This window comes from Antedon bifida, chromosome 8, assembly GCF_963402885.1.
Source record: "Antedon bifida chromosome 8, ecAntBifi1.1, whole genome shotgun sequence".
NCBI lineage: Eukaryota > Metazoa > Echinodermata > Crinoidea > Comatulida > Antedonidae > Antedon > Antedon bifida.
Window position 1 is genome coordinate 15,622,704 of NC_136233.1, and position 27,658 is coordinate 15,650,361.

Consider the following 27,658-nt stretch of genomic DNA (forward strand, 5'->3'; position numbering starts at 1 on the left):
AATGATTTTTAAAATAATGACCAATCAGCATCATTCTTTTTTCGATAGGAGCCCTCTACGATGTTTAAATAAAATATAAATGTTTTATGTCATCGACAAAATGGCAGCCTCCGTAAGAGTTTTCAAAAAAACGCTTAATAAAGACTTGTTATGTAAAATTCAGCACTCTTTTTCCATTAAAAAATTAACTTCAAGTCATGTTGTATCAGTAGGTAAGCAATGTTAATAATAAATTTGATTACATAATCTAGGCTCACTGTTTTTTGCTGAGATAATTCTAGGCTCATACACACGGCACGGTGGTGTTTAAAGTATTGGATTAGGTCTAGCCTGTGCTAGGCCAGGCGGTAGTAGCTGCATTGGGACGTTTCGCCTCATTTCATGGACGTTTCGACCCATTTCGTATGTACTGATCAAATATTTTTTTTTAACTTGAGCAAATCTAAAAACTGTTTTGTTTTTCATTAAATATTATAAATATTGATTTTTTTAACTAGGCCTAGGCCTAGTAGGTAGAAACTGATGCAATAATGTTGACAATTACCAGTCATGAAAAAGGATAAAATAATGAAAAATATGTACACAGCCTTAGATTGTTTTTTTTATATGAATGATTAATGCACTTGTCAATTGTATGACCCACTATACGACCCCCGGGAGAGGTGCGTCATGGGTGCGTCATTTACAAATAATTACTGACGCAGGGGTGCGTCAAAAAACCTAGATGGTACGTCACATCAATGAACAAGGTGTGTCAATGTCCATCACTTTACCACCCACCATATCATAAACAACATGGTCACAGTGCGTCAAAATGGGTGTGTCATGGTCACCTAAAGGTAAGTCACCTTTTTGACGCATGGGTGCGTCATGGTATTCAAAAGTATGACGCACATCGGACAAATGACGCACCTCTCCCGGGGGTCGTATAGTGGGTCATACAATTGACAAGTGCATAACTGGCCTAATTTATAATTTATATTTATTAGAGAATAGGCCATTGGTAGACTAAATAATAAATTGTATTGTTTGTGTTTTTCACATTTGATTGAAAATGATTGGTTATTAAAGTTGCAGTACGTTGTTTATGCTACGGTAGCCGTGATGTAAGCATTCTTCCTACAGGCCATGCAGACAGACTGATATTTGATACACATGCAGCTGTATCTAAACTAGAAGAAAGTGGTATGTTATTAAAATATAGTATATAGCTTGTGTAAATACTGTACATGAACATAAAATTGCATGACTACTTTTCCGAGGATCGAAAACCTGGTCAGTTATATTGCCCTTGAGAAACTCGCATTGAAATTTGGATTGTCAAATGTTATTTTCACCTCCAAGCAGGCAATATCTCTATAATATATTATTACCCGTTCATCCAACATGACAGTATAAAGTACAGTATATTTATACAGTACCAAGATATGGGTAAACTTAAGTTTCCAATGTAAAATGTACTTAAATATTTGTATACCACATGATGTGAAAATATGCCAATCTTTTGCAGGGTTAAATCGTGTTCAGTCTGAATGTGTTACTTCCATATTAAACCAATTAATGCAAAGGGTTGCAGAGCTTCAGGGCAAGGACATGGTTACCAAGGAACAACAGGTATGTACAGTCAACTCTCCCTAAACCGCTCACCCATGACATGGACCAAATATCCTTATTTGGAAAGGCTGAATTTTAGAAGAATCGATATAGCACTTTTGAACACTAATTCTTATTTTTTTTGGTTTTAGATCCAGTTTTATATGCATTATGTAAAGTTAATCTTACAGAGATACTTTTAAGTTTTAAAATTTTAATGGCAAGAAGGAATTATATTTTAAAGCTTTGTCTACACTATCAAACTAGTTTGACAAATAAAGTGTGATGTGCCTAAATATTAAATTGTATTGAAATGATTACAAATCAATCAAAATTATCATTTTGTTTTTCGTAGGAAATAATGTTACAGCAGGTAATGGCGCAAATTGCTGCTGTTAAGAAAGATATGGTGATCTTAGAAAAAAGCCAGTTCTCAGCTCTCAAGGGTGAAAATGAGGTTTGTGCTAGAAAATCTATATTGTAATAACACTAACCCAAACATTCCCAAACCTATACTTACACCATTCTAGCTGGGGCACCTTTTAATTGCCCCTGAGCCATTTGGCTATGTTAGAATGGTAAATTGTGTGGTTAACCATTTGGCTATGTTAGAATGGTAAATTGTGTGGTTAACCATTTGGCTATGTTAGAATGGTAAATTGTGTGGTTAATTCTCAACTGTACATTCTACGTCACAATCATGAATTTTATTCAAACATTTATATTTTTACAGAAATTGGCAATAGAAGTACAACAGCTTAGAATACAATTAAAAGTGAGTTTTTAACAATATTTTCTGATATTAAAATTAGTATTTAATCATTTTTATCAGCATAAGGTTTTATTGAATTTTAAATTAAAAAATCGAAGTGATATTGCCATGGTTACTACTACTTATAGTACTTTTATAGTTTTATATATATTTATATCATTCTTACTGCTATTTTTTTGTAATTATTTGTACATTTCAGGATGAAGTTGTGAAGCTTAAAAATGCATTTAGTTTAGACATAAATTTAGAGAAGAGCAGAGCAAAAGAAGCGGTAAGATAATCTACACCTGGATCAAAACAAATAGAATAACAGGGAAAAAAAATCAATAAAAATAATTATTTAACTTCACTTTCATTTTCATAAAAAGAAAAAAGAAATGTTTAACTTTAAAAATCCATTGTCTGACAGACAATTTAAGTATATTTTGCTTTACATTACATTTTTGTCAGGGACATTTTTTTTTCCGATCCAGTTTTTGGTTAAAGTGAATAAACTATTATGTGACATTAAAATGGCATGTTCAACAACAACAATATTTAAAAAAAATATTTTTTTAGGGACAATGTATCTTTAATATTTTCAGAATAATGTGTCTGAACAAGATATAAAAAGTACAAATAATAGGATCACGACAGAAATAGCGAATCTGAATGCAAAGATGGAAGCCACGAAGTTTGAATCATTGAAATATTTTGGAGGTAAGATTTTAAATTTTTTAAGTCGCAAATGATGTTATGTTTGTATTTGTTGGCATTATTACCATTGTAATTTTGTACACAAGACTCCAAAGGAAAGCAGTTTTCTTCTGACTGATTGACCCAGCCTGTTCGGATATTGAGAATAAATAAATACTATTCATCATTTTACTTATTATGATGGAAATAAATAATGTTTTCATGAAGATCACAGGTTGCTTGCTTTAATGTCACAATACCAATCACTTCTGGCTTCATTATTCCTTGTAGTTGAGCTGTAGCTTGGTAGTTAACAGGCTTGCCTTCCAATCCAAAGGTCCAGGGTTCAATCCTGACCTAATGATAGGGATTAATCCTGACCTAGTGCCAGAGTTCAATCCTGACCTAGTGCCAGAGTTCATCAATCCTGACCTAGTGCCAGGGTTCATCAATCCTGACCTAGTGCCAGAGTTCAGTCCTGACCTAGTGCCAGAGTTCAATCCTAACCTAGTGTCAGGGTTCAATCCTGACCTAGTGCCAGGGTTCAATCCTGACCTAGTGCCAGGGTTCATCAATCCTGACCTAGTGCCAGAGTTCAATGCTGACCTAGTACCAGGGTTCAATCTTGACCTAGTGCCAGTGTTCAATCCTGACCTAGTGCCAGGGTTCATCAATCCTGACCTAGTGCCAGAGTTCAATCCTGACCTAGTGCCAGGGTTCATCAATCCTGACCTAGTACCAGGGTTCAATCTTGACCTAGTGCCAGGGTTCAATCCTGACCTATAATTTAGACTTAGTTTGTAAAGAATGATAAAGTTTATCCATCCTGTAATTTTTACTTGCTGTCGTGTATGAAAAAAATATATATTATTGGAAACAATAGTCTATTGTCAATGTGAAAAAATGCAAAATGAATATTATTATGGCAAGTGGACTGTTAGTGTTATTTGAATTTGTGGGCACAAAATACCCAATGCAAATTAGCTATTTCTAAACAGAGTTTTAAGTAATTATTATTAACATAATGATTATATTAATATTTTAGAAAAATAATAATTTAAAGTAGTCACAAAGCGTTTTTTCTTTTATTTTCAGCAACGCTACTAGGTTCGGTTACGTTAATGCTTGGTGCTTATCGACTATTTATCAAATGAAACATGCATAGGTATAGCAAAAATGTTTATGAAACAAGGGATACATATTTTTAATATTTATATATTTATATACATACAAACAAAACCCCCAGTAAATCCAATTTTAAATATACACAACTCTTGACTATCCCTAAATAACTGGTTATCTGTTGTATCTAAATTTCAGTTGTGTGCGCACACTAATAGTGGGATACATATGAGTATCTTATCCATCTGAAGCTCTGTCTACACTATAAAATTTTATGTGACAACAAAAATGTGATGTGCCCATATATGGATGGTGTCATATCACTACCATATTTGGGCACATCACACTTTTTTTGTCAACCTAGTTTGGTAGACAGAGCTTTATACATCAGTGGCATCAAAGATTTTAAAAGGACTTAAATAAAGAGTAAATCAAGAGTTCAGAGTGAAATAATAGGCAAATGCAGAAAGCGACAGAGGGCGTGCTATTTAATATTTCCGCCCATATTGAATATACAGATAACTCGAGATTTTTATGACGTCCCTAGTATATCGATTTTATTGAAGATTAATAGATATGGTCTGTTGCTATATATACCTATTTGCACCTAAATTGGAATGATAACTTAAAAATTGTGGACAAACTATTTTCCAACATACATACAAGTGTGTGGAGCAGTGTGTTGGACTGATCGTGAGATTGTAGGTTCGAACCCAACATTTGTTGCATTGCTTGTATGCTTAGGCAATACACTTTACTTATGTTCGCCCCTCTCCGCCCAGGTGTACAAATGGGTTGTACGTGGTATGGTAAAGACACAACTTTGCGCGGATTACTAGCTGCATTATGGGAGTATGTTTCCATACATGATGTTTGATCCAAAAAATGAACCGGGGGAATAATATGTACGTAGAGGTTTCAAAACATTATGTGGTTTATAAATCCAGCATATTATTATTTATTATTTTTGCCAAGTAAGTACAGTACTTAACTTCCAATAAATTACATGGCTGTATTTATTCTCATATTATGAACCATACATTTTGTTATCATAAGTGCTTCTTCTTGTCCAAAAATGTTCTTATCGTATTGAGCGATACATAGTGCAATGTGTAACATGCAATGTAGTACAGTAATTGGTAATAAGGTATTGTGATTAGTATAGTATTATCAATATGTAGATCATCTAATAATGATTTTACTATAAATACTATGTAACTAACTATCAATGCGTGAAGCAGAGTAGATAGAATTTTTACTTACCAACAAGTGTTGGATGTTACATAAGATCATGCATGTCTTTCCCCCATAGTTAGATATACAGTATTCAAAGTTTTGTATTCGTAATGTAATGATAAATAGAGTACAAACAAAAATTATTTAATATTATTTAATATTTCCTAAATAAAACACGAATCTATAAGAAAACATAAGATTAAATGGTGGTAACATAACAGAAAAACAAAGAAAAATATACTAGGAACTTATAAAATAGTCAGCATAGTGTTTGTACCGACATGATCCAATTGGTTGTATGATGAATAAAATAAGAAGTACAGTAAATTGTAATGTATAAAAAGTCTTCTCGGATAAAGAGCTGTAGACTCGCTTTGAAATAAGCTCAGATATGTCGTCACCGAGACAACTAGATTGTTACCCTGGTGTATAATTGGTTCATAATAGTCCATGTCACGGATTGAATACTGAGTGACCGTCCGTAGTGACCATTGGAGACGAACATGACGTAATTTGAATGTAAAACATTAGTCCAACCAGAGAACAACTTTTTTTTATTTATGCCTACTACAATAAACACGGTACAGTTGGGAACACATCTTCACCTCTTTAGGTAAGATATTCTTCATATTAAATATTAAGATAATTCTAAACTTTTTGCTGTTATATTGAAGGGACCACACATGTTTCCCGATAAATTTAAAGCTCTGTCTACACTATCAAACTAGTGTGATGTGCCCAAATATGGTAGTGATAATATGACATCGTGTTCATATGGGCACGACACATTTTTTCGTCACGTAAAGTTTGATTGTGTGTTTTCAACTTTACTCCTGTACACACTTAGGCCTATAATAAAAGTGTACTTTTTAATATTGTGATTTGCATTTATACCTCCTACCAGCAAGTCTCTATCTCTTGTCATAATAAACCCTTTTATAAATATATCATTTGCATAATTATTGCTTCGAATCATCTGATCGTGTGACGTTTCTTGCCTGTTTCAGACGATAATATTTTTGTGAGAATAGTATGGAATACTCCTAAGAAAGTCTCACCCATTGCGCCCAATAGTATGTAATACTTCTGAGAAGAAGTTGCACCCATTTGTGGCCCACTGAAACAAACTTGATCGTAGTCTACGGTGACCTTAACAGTACAGTTTGGTAGGTAGATATTATTTATGTTTATTTTATTTATGTATACGTAAGGAACGTGTTAGGTAATACAATAGACCTACAGAATATATTAATAATAAATATAGTGTATTTACTTTATACGTATATGACAAAGGATAATGTTTGTATCGCTTCCGTTAATACCTGTATATCTGTACATACATATTCCCTCACGTTCGTTTCACAGGAAAGTGCCCCAAATAACGGATTCTACTGTTTCGTAGTAGATCATAATTTCTAATTAACCGTAGATATTGCGTGTTCCCTCTCCCCAAATAACTACTCGCGAGCGGCGTAGTATTATGTAGAGTTTTATAAAAGACCATTCCGGACCGATTTATTTGTATAATGCTCTAGGCCTACGAGTAGTATACCCGATTATTATCGGGATCACAACTTGTTCTAAAGTATGGATAGGCATATCGTCCGAGTTTTATAAAAGATCATTCCGGACCGATTTATTTGTATAATGCTCTAGGCATACTAGTAGTAGACCCGATTATTATCGGGATCACAACTTGTTCTAAAGTATGGATAGGCCTATCGTCCGAGTTTTTATAAAAGACCATTCCGGACCGATTTATTTGTATAATGTTCTAGGCATACTAGTAGTAGACCCGATTATTATAGGGATCACAACTTGTTCTAAAGTATGGTTAGGCATATCGTCCGAGTTTTATAAAAGATCATTCCGGACCGATTTATTTGTATAATGCTCTAGGCATACTAGTAGTAGACCCGATTATTATCGGGATCACAACTTGTTCTAAAGTATGGATAGGCCTATCGTCCGAGTTTTTATAAAAGACCATTCCGGACCGATTTATTTGTATAATGTTCTAGGCATACTAGTAGTAGACCCGATTATTATAGGGATCACAACTTGTTCTAAAGTATGGTTAGACCTATCGTCCGAGTTTTATAGAAGACCATTCCGGACCGATTTATTTGTATAATGTTCTAGGCATACTAGTAGTAGACCCTATTATTATCGAGGTTACAACTTGTTCTAAAGTATGGATAAGCCTATCGTCCGAGTTTTATTGAAGACAATTGCTCCACCATTAGTGAGTTATTTGCATAAGGAAACTAAGCAAGCAAGGCCGTTAAATATATATAATAATAATATGAGTACGTTTCATTATATGATGTCACTCAAATATTAATTTGATAATCGATTTTTAAAATAAATTCATAGCATACAGCTGTTGTAGCCTCTATCTGCTTTATGAGTATTTCCATCCGTTTTTAGTATTTTATGAGCGTTTTTGTTTTCTTACTGGTAGCCTGATATTGGAAACATAGCCTACTGATTAACCGTCGCTGATTAGTGATTCTATGTCGCCTTGCCTCGATGTGCGGCCGAATTTAGAATCGGTATGTTCATTTCTCTGTTTTCACCGCTTTATTTAAATTGTATATCACAATTAAATGGTTCGCCTGATTGTAAAATGACCTCTAAAGAGAACTGTTTTAAAATTCTTTGTTTTGCTAAAAACGATTTTCAACACAAAAATCAAAGAGGCATTGTTGGAGAAACCTTCACTTTGTACTTGTTGTACGCAAGTAATTCATGCCAATCTAACAATTTAAATCTCTCTGATTATTTTAAAACTTTATTGTAGTTTAACCAGGCTTGACATATTAAATCACATATTCATTCTACTACCTCTGGCAGGTTTTAATTCCTGTACATACTCACTTGTGTCACAGATAATGTTAACCAATAATATTTCTTTTCAGGACTTTGTTAGTAGTAGAGACGCGATGGTACTATCAGGCAAAATCTGCGTGGTGACGGGAGCCGCTGACGGCATCGGGAAAGCCGTAGCTATCGCCCTGGCAGAAGCGGGAGCTATTGTATACATATCAGGTAACGAAAAGGGCTATATCCACCCCAAAATAGAATTATTACTGTATTACCCTAAAAACTGCAAATATGGAATAAGTGTTTGTAATTAAATAGCAGAAATTTTAATATACAATTAAATTTTGAATTGGCGATGACTATAAAGTTCTGTCTACACTATCAAACTAGTTTGATGTGCCCAAATATGGTAGAGATATACCCAAATATGGTAGTGATATCATATCATCATGTCCATATATGGGCACATCACATTGTTGTCGCATAAAGTTTGCTAGTGTATACAGAGCTTTATTATATTTGTAAATAGTAATACAGTAGGCCTATTCAATGTATGTGCGAAAAATGATATAGTCATTTCCTTGTTTGATCTTCTGAGAACACTTCAAGATATGCTATAATCATTGCGGCTTACAATGTGTGGTTAGAATCAAAGAGTGTAATATCATGTTTATGGTTTATTCTAGGTCCATTAAAAGTTGAGGGTGGAAATGAAACTCTAGTACCATGTCTCCAAAACACAGTAAGAGAGGTAAGGTTAATAAGGTATATACACCGCTTAATACCGGGGCATAACGATTATTTAGGCGCCCCTGGGCCTAACGATTGTTTATGCGCCCCTAGGCATAACGAATATTTAGATTAAACAAGCATAAATATACATATATTAGTAAGTTCGAATGTACCGGCTATTCGGGGATTAATCTATCCGTATTTTCATAATTTTGTGCATTCGAATGTCCCATTATTTTAGAATATCCTGCTTATGTCATTAATTCTGCAAGTCATTGGTGATAAATCTATTTCTCGGGGAAATAACCTGACAGTTATAAAAAAATACCCAAAATATTTATATGAAACTGATATTAAGTGATACATCCATCGCGTTTATGGCACACAGGCTTTTTGAACCGAGTTTTTGATATCGTAGGCGTAATATGGGTTCTTGCATGCCCCCATCAGCTTATTCATTGTTACGGCTCAAATATTTCTTTTAAATCACCAAAGATAATAGCCATATTATTTAAATTTGGCGTATGCGATAGAAATCAGATGACAGTGACTATAAAAGAAACCACGCGTGGAAATGATGATGTAATGCGGCCAGTGACAGGCATTGACACTTGGTAATATTTCATACGTTTCCTATCCGAGGTGAAGACCTTCCGGTAAGCAGGATACCGGATGATCTATAATGCCACCTTTTAATAGACAATAGGCATACACTTCTGTCAAACTATTTCTGGTATAGCCTACTAAGTGCCGAGATTGTGTCGAGTTAAGGAAAGCGTAGTGTGTCGCTGCCGGTAGCCTATCATTCCACAATATACGAATAGGCCTACGTTTGTACTGAACCGTAATACACTCAAGGATGTATCGTAAACGTGGAATAGTTACTAAGATAAAGAACTCTGGTAATCCATCAAAGCATGAGCCTCCCCTTTCTTTGACGTCACGTCGACCAACCTTTGGTGCTACGGCAGAAAAGGAATATCTCGCAAGAAATCATGCTCGGACTGAAGTTCAACTGCAACAGGGAAGCAATGTGGATAACAATAACGACAACGATGTTGGACCTGATATCCACCGAACAGATAACCCAAGAAAACGAGGCGCCTTCATCAGTAAAGTAAATCGGAGAGGGAAGAAACAACCAGACATTTTGACGTCACGTAGACCAACGTTTGGTGCTACGGCAGAAGAAGAATATGCCGCAAGAAATAAAGCTTGTGCCCGTGTTCATAAGAAAAAGGGTGATGACAATAACGTAAGTGACAATACACAACTAGAAACATTGAATGACGTTTCAACTGGACTAGACCTTGTCAATTCGGAGGATGACATGTTAGAAGTAGACATGTCAGAAGACGACATGTCAGAGGACGACATGTTAGAGGAGGTAGACATGTTTAAGAAACGTGTATCAAGAATATCATCTTCTGAAAAATATGTCACTATTGTGCAATCAATGCAGCATATGGAAGCTCTATGCAAAACTATATCGACAAAGGCTAACGATACTATACATGAAATCGACACATTTTTTGAAAAATTTCAAGAGACAATACGAGAACGACGTGAGTGTCTTCTACAAGAGGTAGTGACACATCAGACTAAATTGGAAAAAGATATCAGACAAGAATACGAATTAATTGAAAAGAACTGGATGAACAAAATTAATGAGCATTCTCAAATGAATTCAGAGTGTAACGTTCAATCAGATTTAAATTTGTTATCGTCTGATTATTTTTTTCTTTGGAACTCTGCCAAAATGGAAGATATCATGGAAGAGGTAGATCGGACAGCAGTCTTGAAGATGGTATCCATGGCACCGCATAAGACCAAGGTTGAACACGGCGTTGGTGGTGTCGGTTATAATTACCGTTTAAAGGTGATCACATTTAGTCCTAATGAAACTCGCTGCGTACTCGGCGGAATGACATTCAGCGCTTGTGTATTTAGTAATGTACAAGAACGAGCGTTACACTGTGACGTCATTGACAACAACGATGGCACGTATGAAGTTCGTTTTCTACCATGTCATGCCGGGGCATACACGGTGTCAATGTGCGTCGGAGAGGAGTCGCAACATTGTATGGAAGTTGAAGTCAATGTCGTTCGGATTCTTGTTACATCGCATCCAGCGTTTGTCAATGTCCAGTCACAGGTCTCGTTCCGTTTAGATGACACCAATACTTCTTCAGAACTTTCATCACTATCTGGATGTATTCTTTCACCGTCTGGCGTTGTTCCCGATACACAATGTACTTTACAACAGAATTCACTATCGTTATCCTTCGTACCGCTTTCCAAAGACACTCATACACTTTTAATCCGGTCTTCAACAGGTGACGTCATTGGCAGCTACAGACTACCAATTGGAACAATGACTTATAAGCATATCTTCGCAAACCTGGAAAGTTCTATAACTTTTGAACATGTAAACATTGCTGATATGAAAGTACAGATGGAAACAGTCGATGGACAAGATGTACCGATTGTTTATATGGGAGGTGGTATTGGTATTCAGACATACAAGTTCATTCCAGAAGCTAAAGGAATTTTAAAATTGCGAGTCAAAGATGACGATTTAGATTTGTGTACGAACATTCACGTAGGTTCATTGGTTGTTGATGTCAAGGGTGCTGTCGTAAACGGAACCTCTACAGTTGTCGTTAATGCTTGTGATTGTTCAGGTTTTCCGCTTAAAGACGCCATTGAAGATGTTCGACTAACCGCTCAACTGTCAAATTTGGATGGATCTACCGTCGACTGTGACATTTCATTGCAAACCGGATCTTGGCAGATCTCGTACATTCCCAAGTCAATCGGCTTCTACCATATGATGTTATTCCTCGACGGCGTTGTCTTCAGAGAATCCCCAATACAAATTGAAGTCAATAAGCATGTGGAGATCTTTGGAGGTTCGTCTTCGGAGTTTTTCGGCATCGCTTCTGATATATGCACTTCAGTTGACGGACACACGTACATTGCAGACACAGTTGCAAATAACCGCATCGTGATATTAGACCCTGACTCTAGATTTCATTCTTCAATTCCAGTAAAAACAAGAGACGTTTCCTTAATTGCCATTAACTACTCTGGAACCAAGATATACGTGTTATGCATAATAAAGAAGATAATGGAAGTTTACGATATCCAGACCCATAAATGCTTATTGTCTACTTCCATGGATGGAATTGGCGCGCCTAGTGCGCTGGTCTTGGATAGGTACGACAATACCTTACTAATTAGTGACACTGAGAAGAAATGTATTTTCGTCATTGATCCAGAGAATTGTAAAGAAGATTATCGTATCACACCTCTTGACGCACCTCTAAAATGGCCGTCCGACGTGTGCGTTGATAAGAAGGGTATCCTATACGTTTGCGACACTGATGCTGGTACAGTTGTCGTGATGAATAAACGAGGTGCTAAAGTTAACAAGAATGTTGGAAGCGAGGATGTGTTGAAAGACCCGGTCGCCGTTGCTATAGATGACGATAACCGATTGCTGGTTTTATTGCGCACTCAGCAAATGTGTCTGTACGGGAATGATTGCAAGCTTTTGGGAATTTTAAAAACTAGAGGTTCTCTATCCAGAAGAAGCAAAATGCAGTTAATGCCAGATGGATACTTTATCAAAAACAACGAAAAAGAGAATTGTTTGAGGAAGTATCATTATGGTTCGATTGAGAAATCAACGCTAGAAATTAGGACGTCACATCGTACAAGTGGTCGACCAAGAGGGCGTCGGTTCTCTTCAAATGGGTCACTAGTGGTTAGCTCAAGAAGTGCAAGTTCAAGTCCGGATTCATTGAATCGCCTTCTACTCTGTCTTCCCTTTCAGTTTCCTGGCCAGGATAAAAAATCACGAAGTTGTTTAGATTTGAGTCTACTCCACAATGAAGAATAGAGTGTTAATGCATTGACAAAACATTATTGTTGTATTATTGTTATTGTATTTTGCAATAGCACTCAGCCACCAACCGAAAGTGGTATCGAGTTGTTGTGTGCGAGAACATTTTTAATACTGTAGCCTAAGTTGTTGTTATTATAGTATTATTTGCCCAACTTTTTCGGGCACCTATGTTGGTGATGACGCAGTGTTGCTGCAAACTAACTTGGGACGTTTGTACCAACTGAATATTTAAAATGCACAATTAAAGTGGTGTATCAACTGAAATAGATATGAGATAGCTATGCTATTATAACAATTATATTAAATAAACAATAACGTCTATTTACGTAATAATAACATATCTTTATTCCGAAGGCTATAATGCTTTTGACACTAGCAACAGCATTATTCTGTTGTTTGTAAATATATCAAATACGTTTAATTGTGTTTGTTTTAAAGTATATTTAATAAAATAAACATTTCTTTTTCTTAAATATCATATCTCTTTCATGGTAGAACGTGTAATCTTGAAATAAAGGGATTTAACCTAAATGTTTAATTGTATAAGCTTTATTATCGTAAGACAAACATCCTCACACGTTGTTCATTTATCACCTGAGTTCATAGTCCAAAATATTGTGTATTCTTTGTCTCGCCCATTCTAAAACACTAGTAGAACATTCGTGTTTCGTTATGGTGTAAGCTTACCATTTCGGACAGTTTTATATATCGACAGCATTATTTCATAACATTGTTTTATAACTTGGATTCATTTAATGGGACACATGGATTACTACTTACTGTACCATTAGTCTTACCGCACCGTACTTTATAACATTAACATAAGGAATGTCTACTCAACATAAGAAGTCAACAAATGATGTCCAAAGCTAGGCTATCACCGGCAAGTAGGTACTGAGGTTTTGGGCTTAGGCGTTATGCGTTGCACATTTGATCATGTATCGCGTAAACACATCGCAAATGAGGCAGCCTGGGCAAGTTGAATACCCCAGGATAAATAAATGTAACATCTGTCATGACAACCACGCCATCGCCTGGTGCGACACTTGCATCAAAAAGATATGCTCATCCTGTAAGGAGTGTCATCCTTCTGGTCATAATGTCACATTGTACAATTTTGCTAATGACGAATTCATTAAACAGAATAGTGGTCACATGAAAGCACCTTCTGATGAAAGTGATGTCAGAGCTCTGAAACAAAAACCGTACAAGAAACTAGATATACGGCGGTTTGATAGCTTTTCGGCAACTTCGAAAGAAGATGTACATCTTAAGATACAGAAGCAAAAAGATGGAGTTAGTCGACAATGTGAAACAACTGTTGGAAAGTTAACGAATGACCCCGTGAAAGCGCCTCCTGATGAAAGTGACGTCAGAGGTCTGAAACAAAAACCGCACAAGAAACTAGAAATACGCCGAATTGATAGCTTTTCATCAACTTCAAAACAAGATGTATATCATAAAATACAGCTGAAAAAAGATGAAGTTGACCAACAAAGTGAAGGAACTTTTGCTGATGACGAATACGTTGAACAGGTAACAAATGGTCACTTGTTGGAAGCACCTCCTGATGAAAGTGACGTCGGAGGTCAGGAACAAAAACCGCACAAGAAACTAGAAATACGCCGAATTGATAGCTTTTCATCAACTTCAAAACAAGATTTATGTCATAAAATACAGTTAAAAAAAGATGAAGTTGACCATCAAAGTGAAGAAACTTTTGCTGATGACGAATACGTTGAACAGTTAAGGAATGGTCACTTAGAAACACCTCCTGATGAAAGTGACATCGGAGGTCTAGAAAAGCAACCGTACAAAAAACTAGAAATACGCCAGATTGATAGCAATTCTGAAACTTCGAAAGAAGATTTATATCATAAAATACAGAAGAAAAAAGATGAAGTTAACAATCAATGTGAAGAAACCTTAAAAATGATAAATGGTCGATTTAATAAATTGATAGATGTTTTACAAAAAAGAAATGAATCTTTACGCGAAGAAGTCAGTAAAACGCGTTTAAAGATACACAATGTTATTGATGACGAATACGAAACGACTAAGAAACAAGCAATGACTACCCATCAGCAATTGGAACGTTTTCAATCACGCTCACGTAGTCCATTTGTAACAACAGATTATATTATAAATTGGAACTCAGAATGTTTTGATGACTTTACTAATGAAGTTAATAATATCGCTGGCAGTATTAACTTTTGTTCATTTGTTCCGTCGCTGACAGAATTAAAGGGCTGCACGGCTGCGGTTGTTGGTAAACTTTGTAAACTTCAGTTGAAGACGTTCGATCGTGATAGAAATGTTTGTAAGTTTGGCGGCATAAAATTCACTGCCGAGGTACATACACCTACCACTGAATCGCACAAATGTAAAATTATTGATAACCATAATGGTACGTACACAATTTGTTTCTTGCCGCTAAATGTTGGAGAACATACCATAAAAGTACGCGTACCATACACGCGCCTTTCAGACACGACGCACACGCTACAGGGACATGTCGATTGCTATGACGTAATATTAATTGCCTCACATGCCTACTTTAGTAAAGAATCTCAAGTTGAATTTCAAGTTGTTGGAACCAAATCTTTGGATCTGAAGAAATTTGACATTCGTGTTCATTCAGACGAAACCAATGTAGTAGTTAGCACTTGTACGTTTCACGAAATGGCAGCTAGTGTAACATTTACACCTCGCAGCTCAGATCCGTATACATTAGTTATATCAGATCAAGAAGAAGAAAAGGTGAAACATTTTAAGATTCCAGTTAAAGAGTGCGCAATGCGCACTTCATTTGCATATGTGGAGAATGTTGTGAAGTTTGGAAAAACTTCAGGAGTTAAAACTTCCATAAGGATAGCATCACCAGAAGGCGTAAATATGCCATTTGAGTTGACGTCTGCTGACAATGAAAATTCTCTAACGGCAACATTCTTTCCAGAATCTAATGGTATTTTTAAAATATTCATTTCGGAAAGAAAGCTCAAAGAATTCGTATTGGAATGCAAAGTTGGGAGTTTGATGGTTGATGTTAGAGGTGCACTTGTTGACGGAACGTGTGATGTCATGGTTTATGCACTGGATTGCTGTGGATTCATTCAGAAACAACTGGATTACGTCCCAACACTCTCCGCTAAGATCAAAAGTCCCGATGGCTTCTCTCAAGTTTGTGACTTGTCATTCACCGGAAATTCCTGGACAATATCATTTTTTCCTACAACTATTGGTTGTCACACTTTGGATATTAAAGTCAATAATGCTTCATTTCGATATTCGTCAATAACTGTTGACGTCAGCGACCACTTGCAGATTGATGGTGGACCTTCCTCGGAGTTCTTCGGTAAAGTGTCCGACATATGTGTAACAGACGATGGCTGCATTATTGTTGCCGACACCGCCCAAAATAACCGCGTCGTCGTGTTGGATGCAGCCGGAAGATTCCATTCAAATATTCAAGTACAAACAAGAGACGTTTCGTTAATAACAAGCGTAGATTTAAAACTTTATGTCTTATTCATTTTGAAGAAAGTTTTAGAAGTTTATGACGTACAAACGCACAAGATGTTGTATTCCGTCAGCGTAACGGGCATTGCGTCTCCCAGTGCATTATGCGTCAACAAAATTACAAACGAGTTACTGGTAAGCGACACAGAAAGCAAGTGCGTGTATGTTATGGATCCGGTTACCGGCGGTGAAAACAGGAGGTTATCTCTTCCTGAAGCAAACCTACAATGGCCATCTGATGTATGTTTTTCTGAGAAAGGGTTTATGTACGTTTGTGATACTGACTCAAAAGTTGTTTGCAGAGTAAACATGAAAGATAGCTGCCTAGATATAAAACGTTTCGGTGATTTTGGTGAGCAGCACCCGATTGCCATTACCGTCGATTCTAAAAATCAGACTTTAGTTTTATTAAGAGAACAAGAAGTGCACGTTTATCACAACGATGATACGTTGATTGAAGTCATACAGGTACACGGTGAGATTTCTAGACGAAATAAACTATACGTTTCCCCGGACGGTTGTTTCATTAAAACAAATGAAATGGAAAACTGCTTACGAAAATACCGCTATACGTCCGTTGAAAAGAAAGCGGCCTGTTTTCGTCGAGTAAAGAAACGCTCACGGAAATTAGAAAGATGTAACGCAATCGTGTTTAACAGACCATCAAAATTACTTTCACGCTTTGAACCAAATATCAACAACTGACAATTATAACAGTATTTACGATATTCTAATATTGGGAAGCGCAGTTATTATTTTGGTTGAATCATGAGTAGGCAAGCTTACGCGGTTTAAACAACTTTCAGGTTGAATAATCGTCTTAATTTGGGAAAGTTAATTAAAACGACTGTGTATATAAATTAATCGACTGGACCAGTAGTTATACTAAACTGTCGATTTTTGGTAATTTACAAAGTTAATTTTTGAGATTGAGTCGATAAAACCATAATTAAAATAATATACATAATAGCTTTCTACATTGTAGTGTCGATACAGCTCTGTTTAAATTACTTTGAAATCTCAATAAACTTTTTTCAAGTAGACATACATTTTATGGTTTTATTTTGCTTCTTCTTTCGTTTCCTTTGTTTTTATTTTTAGTATCTAGACAGTACTTCCTTTATTCTAATTTCTAAAAAATCGTTTATTATTGTTATTCTTGAAATTCAATTTTAAAGAAATCAATTTCCTTTTCTGAACAATTTCCATTAAATTATGGTTGTTTTTTTGAAATACATTGGACTGAAATAAAACATTTTGTAGGCCGAAGCTGCTGGTGGAATATGCATACCGGTAGAGTGTGACCACACCTCGGTTGATGATATGGATCATCTGTTTGACAGAGTTAGAGACGAGAAGTACTGTCAACTGGACGTGCTTGTCAACTGTGCCTTTTCTGGAGAACCAGTAAGATTCATTATCATTTTTACTGCGGTGGTTACTGAAGTAATCATGTTTCTTGAGTGTTGTCAAAGCTTGGTTTCCCGACTAAAACTTTTATTGTAGAATACTTTTATTGCAAATTTCAGTAGTTGAATTGTACAATAGTAGGACGAAATGCAAGTAATTTGACCAATCACAAGCGATGGATTATTGGTCAACTCGATTACGTTGCGTCCTATTGGGAACCATATCATAGATATCTAATGCAAGTAGTACAATATCAAGTTACTGCAACCATACAACAGGTCATTTGTGAGAGGAAGGAATTAACGGATCTGCCGTAGGAGATTTGAAGGAAATTGTTTCCATATCCGCATTTTCTTAGACTGATTTTGCAATATGTATGCTGAATAAAGTATCATTCTATGTTGCAATTAGGTTTTGAAAGAAAAACGAAATGAGCCATTTTGGCAAGCTTCATTGGAATTATGGGATATGGCCAGTCAAGCAGGAATGAGGTATGATTTTTATAGAACTTTAGAATTCCCGTAAAACTACAAATACTCAGAATTAGACACGAATGGAGTGCTTCTAGTGTGAACTAACCCTTAACCTACCATTGGTTGGGGCAGACAGGACCTACATTCACACACATACATTAAGTATTCCTTTCTGTGTTAAGGTCTTACTATATAGCTTCGAGACGAGCCGCCTCTTTGATGGTTCCAGCAAGAAGAGGCGTCATTATAAATGTATCGTCGATGTCCGGATTCAAAGCACTGTTTAACACAGCCTATGGAATCAATAAAGCGGCAGTAGGTATATCGTTTTTTCCGTATGTCGTACAAATTATTATATGATAGGTATGAAGGGCACTAAATGACAAAATCGTATTGATTTCGATATAGACTGTTGTTGGTATTTAAACCGGGCATTCTAATTTTATTCAACTTCAATTTTTCTCACAAGAACTACTCATTCTGTAAATGAAATTCAATAGTTTAATATCTCTGTAGTCTTGTTTGTTCGATGATAATTTACTAATCTAATTTTCAGTGCGATAGAATGACACAAGATTGTTCACGAGAACTTAAAGAATACGGCGTGGCTGTGTTGTCGCTTTTGCCTGGCTTAGTCAAGACCGAGTTTCTTCTTGAATGTGCAAATCAAAACAAACTTAACTTCGAAGTACGTTTACTTTAACTTTACTTTAAATATTTCAATCTTGGCTTTCAAATTCATTTTTTAGGTTGAAAGTAAATATTAAATTTCAGTGGCTTAAATCCAAAAAGTTGTTTTACTTAACACACGTTCCACAATTCACTCTCTAACATGTATGCGCAATAATATTAAAAGGCAATGTATCTTTGCGCGGCGTGTTACAACCGCTAATGTAGAAAAGCCAGCTAATGTCGAAACAACCGTTAATGTAGAATAATCCACCGCTAATGTAGTAAAACCTCCAGCTAATGTAGAAACACCAACAGCTTATGTAGTAAATATAAATCAACACCAGCTTATGTAGAAACGGTCACCAGCTTCTGTAGTAACGAAAATTGTGTAATTGTGCAAATACATCGATCTTTACTTAGCTATCAGTCCACCTTTTGTTAGCAAGACGACCACACATCGTAAGCAACCATCTCTGTTAAGGGACCGCTTCTCATAATCGACCACCTCTCGTAAGTGAGCACCTCCTCTCATAAGGGACCGCTTCTCATAATCGACCACCTCTCGTAAGCGACCTCCATTTTTAACGACCACACCTCTCGTCAGTGACGACTCTTTTAAAGGACGAATTCTCTTAACGACCACGCCTCTCGTAAGTGACGACCTCTTTTAAAGGACCACCACATCTACCATCTCAACGACCTCTCGAAAGTGATCACCTCTTTTAAGGAACCACGGCCTCTTTCTCATAATCGACTATCTCCCGTCACAACGACCTCTCGTAAGTGACTACAGTACCTCTATTGTACGACCGCCGTCTCTGTTTAGGGACCGCTTCTCATTATTGACCACCTCTCGTAAATGACCGCCCCGCCAACTCCCGTCAATGAACTTATATTCGAATTAATAAGTCGAAACAACGAAGTCGAAATAACGAATTAATAATTCTAAATAACGAATCATTAATTCGTTATTTCGACATTCAATAATTTTTGACATGAAATAAAAAAATGAAATGAAAAGCGGTCCCTTAAGAGAGGAGGTGATCACTTCCGAGAAGTGGTCGATTATGAGAAGCGGTCCCTTAACAGAGATGGTGGTCGTTCAATAGAGGGGGTCGTTCCTGGAGGTAGAGGTGGTCACTTACGAGAGGTGTGGTCGCTAAGAGTGGTAGTCGCTTACAAGAGGTGATCGATTATGAGAAGTGGTCCCTTAACAGAGACGGTGGTCGTTCAATAGAAGCGGTTCCTTAAACATAGATAGATTAGAAAGTTGGTTGCTTACGAGAGGTGGAAAGACTGATAGCTAAGTAAAGGTCGATGCATTTGCACATGATTTAGACATTTTTGTAAAATATGTAACATTTTCTACATTAGCTGGCGATAGTAACTACATAAGCTGGGAGGCAATTTTCGTTACTACATAAGCTGTTGACTGTTTCTACATTAGCTGGTGTTGATTTTTATTTACTACATAAGCTGTTGATGTTTCTACATTAGCGGTGGATTGTTTTACAAAACGCCAGCTAATGTCATTGGCTGGCGTTTTCTACATTAGCGGTTGTAACACGGCGCCCTTTTTGACAATATATTATATAATACTGTAACGTTCTTATTATCAGGAAGAAATGGCGCTTTCTCAAGGTGAGACTCCTCAGTTCGTAGCTAAAGCAGTGCTGAATCTTGTAACAGGTAAACCTGTTATATTTTTGAAATAATCTATTATATTCATTGTATTTAGTAATCATTTGGAAACAGTTTTTTTCGGTAATATTTCAGGTTACTCGTATAATTTCGCGTTAAAAGGAATTTATCGACATTGTCAAAATTCGGCTTGTTGTTGATAATATCACTGTAAGGCTGTATTGTATAGCCAACCATCGACACTTTATTGTTGTCGATGTTTTATGTTCAAACATTTCCTAACGAAACAAATTGTAAATGATATTTAACTGTCTCTTCATACAGATCAAAATATAATGGAGAAAACCGGCGAAATTTATACAACTGTAGACATAGCGGATACGTTTAAGTTCACTGATGTCCATGGAAATAAACCTCTGCATCCATTAAGTCTTCGGGCAAATATGCTCTACATAGGAAAATGGCGACTGGCTAAATGGATTCCACGTTTTGTCATGGCTCCAAAGTCTTTATTAATAGCAAATGCAATAGGACCTTGATGCCGCCATGTTTAGTATGCGTATAATAGGCCTATATAAACTAAAGGCAAATTACTGTAAATATGCTGTCGGTACCAGTGGCTGGATCTTTTTTTTTTTTATTCAAACTCATTCAACAGCGGGAATGGAATAAAATATACAATATATATATATAAATCTTAATACCTAAACAATACAAAATTATACAATTTTACTAATTTTATTACAAAAACAATTATAACGGTCAAAAAAGAGATAAATAGAATTATCTTTAACAACACAATTATTAAAAAGAAGACAAATACGTGAGATAAATCCATTCTTGGTAACATTGACATCTCAATGAAGATACAAAATAAAAAAAAAGTTAAATCAAAACGATAAAATAAAAAAAGTCAGAAAAACTTTCGGGTAACACTAACCCCCAGTATTACTCTATAATTATAAACATTGCTCTTCAGTGTAATCTTAATTTGTCGTGATTGGGAACATTTGGAAGAGCGTTTTGTGTAATTTTTTACCCGCACTTAAAAGTCCATATTGGTATGTTTGGATAAAATATTCTTTACTATAATTGTAGGCCACACAGGTATGTTTTTCACGAAAAAAATGGTTCTGCGCATGTCAATTATGATATAGCAACCAGTTTGTCGACAAAAGTCCCTGTACTATAGTACAGGGATTTTTTCAAAAAATTGCCAAATTTCGACCTTTTTATATTTTGACATAAATGGTTACTATACGTCTATAAGATGCTTATAACGCAATATATCCACATATATAGCAATAATATTGCATAATAACAGTATTTTAAAAAGTGCGTATTTTGGCCATTTTTCGAAAAAATCCCTTACTATTGTACAGGGATTTTTTCAAACAAGCCCAACAGCCATAAGTCGCGTGCTAAAACGCATAGTGATACCGGACCGACCGACAGACCGACCGACATAGTGAACTATAGAGTCGCGTTCACGCGACTAAAAATGGCCATATTTCGACCTTTTTATTTTTTGACATAAATGGTTACTATACGTCTATAAGATGCTTATAACGCAATATATGCACATATATAGCAATATTATTGCATAATGACAGTATTTTAAAAAGTGCGTATTTTGGCCATTTTTCGAAAAAATCCCTTACTATAGTACATGGATTTTTTCAAAAAATGGCCATATTTCGACCTTTTTATTTTTTGACATAAATGGTTACTATACGTCTATAAGATGCTTATAACGCTATATACGCACATAAATAGCAATAATATTGCATAACAGTATTTTAAAAAGTGCGTATTTTGGCCATTTTTCGAAAAAATCCCTTACTATAGTACAGGGATTTTTTCAAAAAATGGCCATATTTCGACCTTTTTATTTTTTGACATAAATGGTTACTATACGTCTACAAGATGCTTACAACGCAATATAAGCACATATATAGCAATAATGTTGCATAATAACAGTATTTTAAAAAGTGCGTATTTTGGCCATTTTTCGAAAAAATCCCTTACTATAGTACAGGGATTTTTTCAAAAAATAGCCATATTTCGACCTTTTTATTTTTTGACATAAATGGTTACTATACGTCTATAAGATGCTTATAACGCAATATATGCACATATATAGCAATAATATTGCATAATGACAGTATTTTAAAAAGTGCGTATTTTGGCCATTTTTCGAAAAAATCCCTTACTATAGTACAGGGATTTTTTTTAAAAATGGCCATATTTCGACCTTTTTATTTTTTGACATAAATCGTTACTATACGTCTATAAGATGCTTATAACGCAATATATGCACATATATGGCAATAATATTGCATAATGACAGTATTTTAAAAAGTGCGTATTTTGGCCATTTTTCGAAAAAATCCCTTACTATAGTACAGGGATTTTTTTTTAAAATGGCCATATTTCGACCTTTTTATTTTTTGACATAAATCGTTACTATATGTCTATAAGATGCTTATAACGCAATATATGCACATATATGGCAATAATATTGCATAATGACAGTATTTTAAAAAGTGCGTATTTTGGCCATTTTTCGAAAAAATCCCTTACTATAGTACAGGGATTTTTTCAAAAAATGGCCATATTTCGACCTTTTTATTTTTTGACAAAAATGGTTACTATAAGTCTATAAGATGCTTATAACGCAATATATGCACATATATAGCAATAATGTTGCATAATAACAGTATTTTAAAAAGTGCGTATTTTGGCCATTTTTCGAAAAAATCCCTTGCTATAGTACAGGGATTTTTTCAAAAAATGGCCATATTTCGACCTTTTTATTTTTTGACAAAAATGGTTACTATAAGTCTATAAGATGCTTATAACGCAATATATGCACATATATAGCAATAATGTTGCATAATAACAGTATTTTAAAAAGTGCGTATTTTGGCCATTTTTCGAAAAAATCTCTTACTATAGTACAGGGATTTTTTCAAAAAATGGCCATATTTCGACCTTTTTATTTTTTGACAAAAAGGGTTACTATAAGTCTATAAGATGCTTATAACGCAATATATGCACATATATAGCAATAATGTTGCATAATAACAGTATTTTAAAAAGTGCGTATTTTGGCCATTTTTCGAAAAAATCCCTTACTATAGTACAGGGATTTTTTCAAAAAATGGCCATATTTCGACCTTTTTATTTTTTGACATAAATGGTTACTATACGTCTATAAGATGCTTATAACGCAATATATGCACATATATAGCAATAATATTGCATAATGACAGTATTTTAAAAAGTGCGTATTTTGGCCATTTTTCGAAAAAATCCCTTACTATAGTACAGGGATTTTTTTTTAAAATGGCCATATTTCGACCTTTTTATTTTTTGACATAAATCGTTACTATATGTCTATAAGATGCTTATAACGCAATATATGCACATATATGGCAATAATATTGCATAATGACAGTATTTTAAAAAGTGCGTATTTTGGCCATTTTTCGAAAAAATCCCTTACTATAGTACAGGGATTTTTTCAAAAAATGGCCATATTTCGACCTTTTTATTTTTTGACAAAAATGGTTACTATAAGTCTATAAGATGCTTATAACGCAATATATGCACATATATAGCAATAATGTTGCATAATAACAGTATTTTAAAAAGTGCGTATTTTGGCCATTTTTCGAAAAAATCCCTTAGTATAGTACAGGGATTTTTTCAAAAAATGGCCATATTTCGACCTTTTTATTTTTTGACATAAATGGTTACTATACGTCTATAAGATGCTTATAACGCAATATATGCACATATATAGCAATAATATTGCATAATGACAGTATTTTAAAAAGTGCGTATTTTGGCCATTTTTCGAAAAAATCCCTTACTATAGTACAGGGATTTTTTCAAAAAATGGCCATATTTCGACCTTTTTATTTTTTGACATAAATCGTTACTATACGTCTATAAGATGCTTATAACGCAATATATGCACATATATGGCAATTATATTGCATAATGACAGTATTTTAAAAAGTGCGTATTTTGGCCATTTTTCGAAAAAATCCCTTACTATAGTACAGGGATTTTTTCAAAAAATGGCCATATTTCGACCTTTTTATTTTTTGACATAAATCGTTACTATACGTCTATAAGATGCTTATAACGCAATATATGCACATATATGGCAATAATATTGCATAATGACAATATTTTAAAAAGTGCGTATTTTGGCCATTTTTCGAAAAAATCCCTTATTATAGTACAGGGATTTTTTTCAAAAAATGGCCATATTTCGACCTTTTTATTTTTTGACAAAAATGGTTACTATAAGTCTATAAGATGCTTATAACGCAATATATGCACATATATAGCAATAATGTTGCATAATAACAGTATTTTAAAAAGTGCGTATTTTGGCCATTTTTCGAAAAAATCCCTTACTATAGTACAGGGATTTTTTCAAAAAATGGCCATATTTCGACCTTTTTATTTTTTGACATAAATGGTTACTATACGTCTATAAGATGCTTATAACGCAATATATGCACATATATAGCAATAATATTGCATAATGACAGTATTTTAAAAAGTGCGTATTTTGGTCATTTTTCGAAAAAATCCCTTACTATAGTACAGGGATTTTTTCAAAAAATTGCCATATTTCGACCTTTTTATTTTTTGACAAAAAGGGTTACTATAAGTCTATAAGATGCTTATAACGCAATATATGCACATATATAGCAATAATGTTGCATAATAACAGTATTTTAAAAAGTGCGTATTTTGGCCATTTTTCGAAAAAATCTCTTACTATAGTACAGGGATTTTTTCAAAAAATGGCCATATTTCGACCTTTTTATTTTTTGACATAAATGGTTACTATACGTCTATAAGATGCTTATAACGCAATATATGCACATATATAGCAATAATATTGCATAATGACAGTATTTTAAAAAGTGCGTATTTTGGCCATTTTTCGAAAAAATCCCTTACTATAGTACAGGGATTTTTTAAAAAAATGGCCATATTTCGACCTTTTTATTTTTTGACATAAATCGTTACTATACGTCTATAAGATGCTTATAACGCAATATATGCACATATATGGCAATAATATTGCATAATGACAGTATTTTAAAAAGTGCGTATTTGGCCATTTTTCGAAAAAATCCCTTACTATAGTTCAGGGATTTTTTCAAAAAATGGCCATATTTCGACCTTTTTATTTTTTGACAAAAATGGTTACTATAAGTCTATAAGATGCTTATAACGCAATATATGCACATATATAGCAATAATGTTGCATAATAACAGTATTTTAAAAAGTGCGTATTTTGGCCATTTTTCGAAAAAATCCCTTAGTATAGTACAGGGATTTTTTCAAAAAATGGCCATATTTCGACCTTTTTATTTTTTGACATAAATGGTTACTATACGTCTATAAGATGCTTATAACGCAATATATGCACATATATAGCAATAATATTGCATAATGACAGTATTTTAAAAAGTGCGTATTTTGGCCATTTTTCGAAAAAATCCCTTACTATAGTACAGGGATTTTTTCAAAAAATGGCCATATTTCGACCTTTTTATTTTTTGACAAAAATGGTTACTATAAGTCTATAAGATGCTTATAACGCAATATATGCACATATATAGCAATAATGTTGCATAATAACAGTATTTTAAAAAGTGCGTATTTTGGCCATTTTTCGAAAAAATCCCTTACTATAGTACAGAGATTTTTTCAAAAAATGGCCATATTTCGACCTTTTTATTTTTTGACATAAATCGTTACTATACGTCTATAAGATGCTTATAACGCAATATATGCACATATATAGCAATAATATTGCATAATGACAGTATTTTAAAAAGTGCGTATTTTGGCCATTTTTCGAAAAAATACCTTACTATAGTACAGGAATTTTTTCAAAAAATGGCCATATTTCGACCTTTTTATTTTTTGACATAAATGGTTACTATACGTCTATAAGATGCTTACAACGCAATATATGCACATATATAGCAATAATGTTGCATAATAACAGTATTTTAAAAAGTGCCTATTTTGGCCATTTTTTGAAAAAATCCCTTACTAATAGTACAGGGATTTTTTCAAAAAATGGCCATATTTCGACCTTTTTATTTTTTGACATAAATGGTTACTACACGTCTATAAGATGCTTATAACGCAATATATGCACATATATAGCAATAATGTTGCATAATAACAGTATTTTAAAAAGTGCGTATTTTGGCCATTTTTCGAAAAAATCCCTTACTAATAGTACAGGGATTTTTTCAAAAAATTGCCATATTTCGACCTTTTTATTTTTTGACATAAATGGTTACTACACGTCTATAAGATGCTTATAACGCAATATATGCACATATATAGCAATATTATTGCATAATAACAGTATTTAAAAAAGTGCGTATTTTGGCCATTTTTCGAAAAAATCCCTTAGTATAGTACAGGGATTTTTTCAAAAAATGGCCATATTTCGACCTTTTTATTTTTTGACATAAATCGTTACTATACGTCTATAAGATGCTTATAACGCAATATATGCACATATATGGCAATAATATTGCATAATGACAGTATTTTAAAAAGTGCGTATTTTGGCCATTTTTCGAAAAAATCCCTTACTATTATAGTACAGGGATTTTTTCAAAAAATGGCCATATTTCGACCTTTTTATTTTTTGACAAAAATGGTTACTATAAGTTTATAAGATGCTTATAACGCAATATATGCACATATATAGCAATAATGTTGCATAATAACAGTATTTTAAAAAGTGCGTATTTTGGCCATTTTTCGAAAAAATCCCTTACTATAGTACAGGGATTTTTTCAAAAAATGGCCATATTTCGACCTTTTTATTTTTTGACATAAATGGTTACTATACGTCTATAAGATGCTTATAACGCAATATATGCACATATATAGCAATAATATTGCATAATGACAGTATTTTAAAAAGTGCCTTTTTTGGCCATTTTTTGAAAAAATCCCTGTACTATAGTACAGGGATTTTTTCGAAAAAGATGATTATAATGCAATATATG

General features: G+C 34.3%; 4 protein-coding genes across 7 annotated transcripts in view; all 4 read left to right on the top strand.

Moving 5' to 3' along the window:
* Positions 1-27,658, top strand: part of LOC144850910 (ran-binding protein 9-like) — a 113,247-nt gene that overhangs the window by 23,296 nt on the left and 62,293 nt on the right. The window lies entirely within an intron of this gene.
* LOC144850925 (mitochondrial calcium uniporter regulator 1-like) overlaps positions 95-27,658 on the top strand; it is a 35,825-nt gene continuing 8,261 nt past the window's right edge. Inside the window, exons 1-8 of one of the 2 annotated variants that reach the window (XR_013614135.1) lie at positions 95-212; positions 1,072-1,185; positions 1,511-1,614; positions 1,949-2,050; positions 2,327-2,368; positions 2,565-2,636; positions 2,950-3,064; positions 4,136-4,266. Coding sequence is in view for 1 of the 2 variants with exons in the window: in XM_078708444.1 (XP_078564570.1) it covers positions 101-212; positions 1,072-1,185; positions 1,511-1,614; positions 1,949-2,050; positions 2,327-2,368; positions 2,565-2,636; positions 2,950-3,064; positions 4,136-4,194 (720 nt within the window). In the remaining variant the exon portion in view is untranslated. Of the gene's footprint in view, positions 213-1,071; positions 1,186-1,510; positions 1,615-1,948; positions 2,051-2,326; positions 2,369-2,564; positions 2,637-2,949; positions 3,065-4,135; positions 5,542-27,658 lie in introns of those variants that run through there. The other variant, XM_078708444.1, reaches the window with a different exon arrangement.
* LOC144850922 (dehydrogenase/reductase SDR family member 1-like) lies at positions 6,357-21,713 on the top strand. 3 transcript variants are annotated; one of them, XM_078708436.1, is made up of 10 exons: positions 6,357-6,559; positions 7,863-7,953; positions 8,320-8,449; positions 8,911-8,975; positions 17,649-17,792; positions 18,207-18,286; positions 18,451-18,583; positions 18,825-18,956; positions 20,560-20,629; positions 20,906-21,712. In XM_078708436.1, exons 2-10 carry the CDS (start codon positions 7,915-7,917, stop codon positions 21,118-21,120), a joined length of 1,008 nt encoding a protein of 335 aa, XP_078564562.1. In that variant the 5' UTR covers positions 6,357-6,559; positions 7,863-7,914; the 3' UTR covers positions 21,121-21,712. The 3 variants fall into 3 exon arrangements, with proteins under 3 accessions (XP_078564562.1, XP_078564564.1, XP_078564563.1); XM_078708437.1 differs by lacking the exon at positions 6,357-6,559 and adding an exon at positions 7,316-7,347 and having other exon boundaries at positions 20,906-21,713; XM_078708438.1 differs by lacking the exon at positions 7,863-7,953 and having other exon boundaries at positions 6,406-6,559; positions 20,906-21,713.
* LOC144850434 (uncharacterized) lies at positions 13,827-17,229 on the top strand. The gene has a single exon (XM_078707711.1). The coding sequence runs from the start codon at positions 13,827-13,829 to the stop codon at positions 17,088-17,090; it is 3,264 nt and encodes a 1,087-aa protein (XP_078563837.1). The 3' UTR covers positions 17,091-17,229.

Bases quoted from the DNA above. Each gene is read 5' to 3' on its own strand.
- LOC144850922 (XM_078708436.1), top strand. From the start codon at position 7,915: ATGTCGCCTTGCCTCGATGTGCGGCCGAATTTAGAATCG. The intron at 7,954-8,319 runs GTATGTTCATTT...ATTTCTTTTCAG, and splicing joins TGCGGCCGAATTTAGAATCG to GACTTTGTTAGTAGTAGAGA. The intron at 17,793-18,206 runs GTAAGATTCATT...TGTTGCAATTAG, and splicing joins GTGCCTTTTCTGGAGAACCA to GTTTTGAAAGAAAAACGAAA.
- LOC144850434 (XM_078707711.1), top strand. From the start codon at position 13,827: ATGAGGCAGCCTGGGCAAGTTGAATACCCCAGGATAAATAAATGTAAC.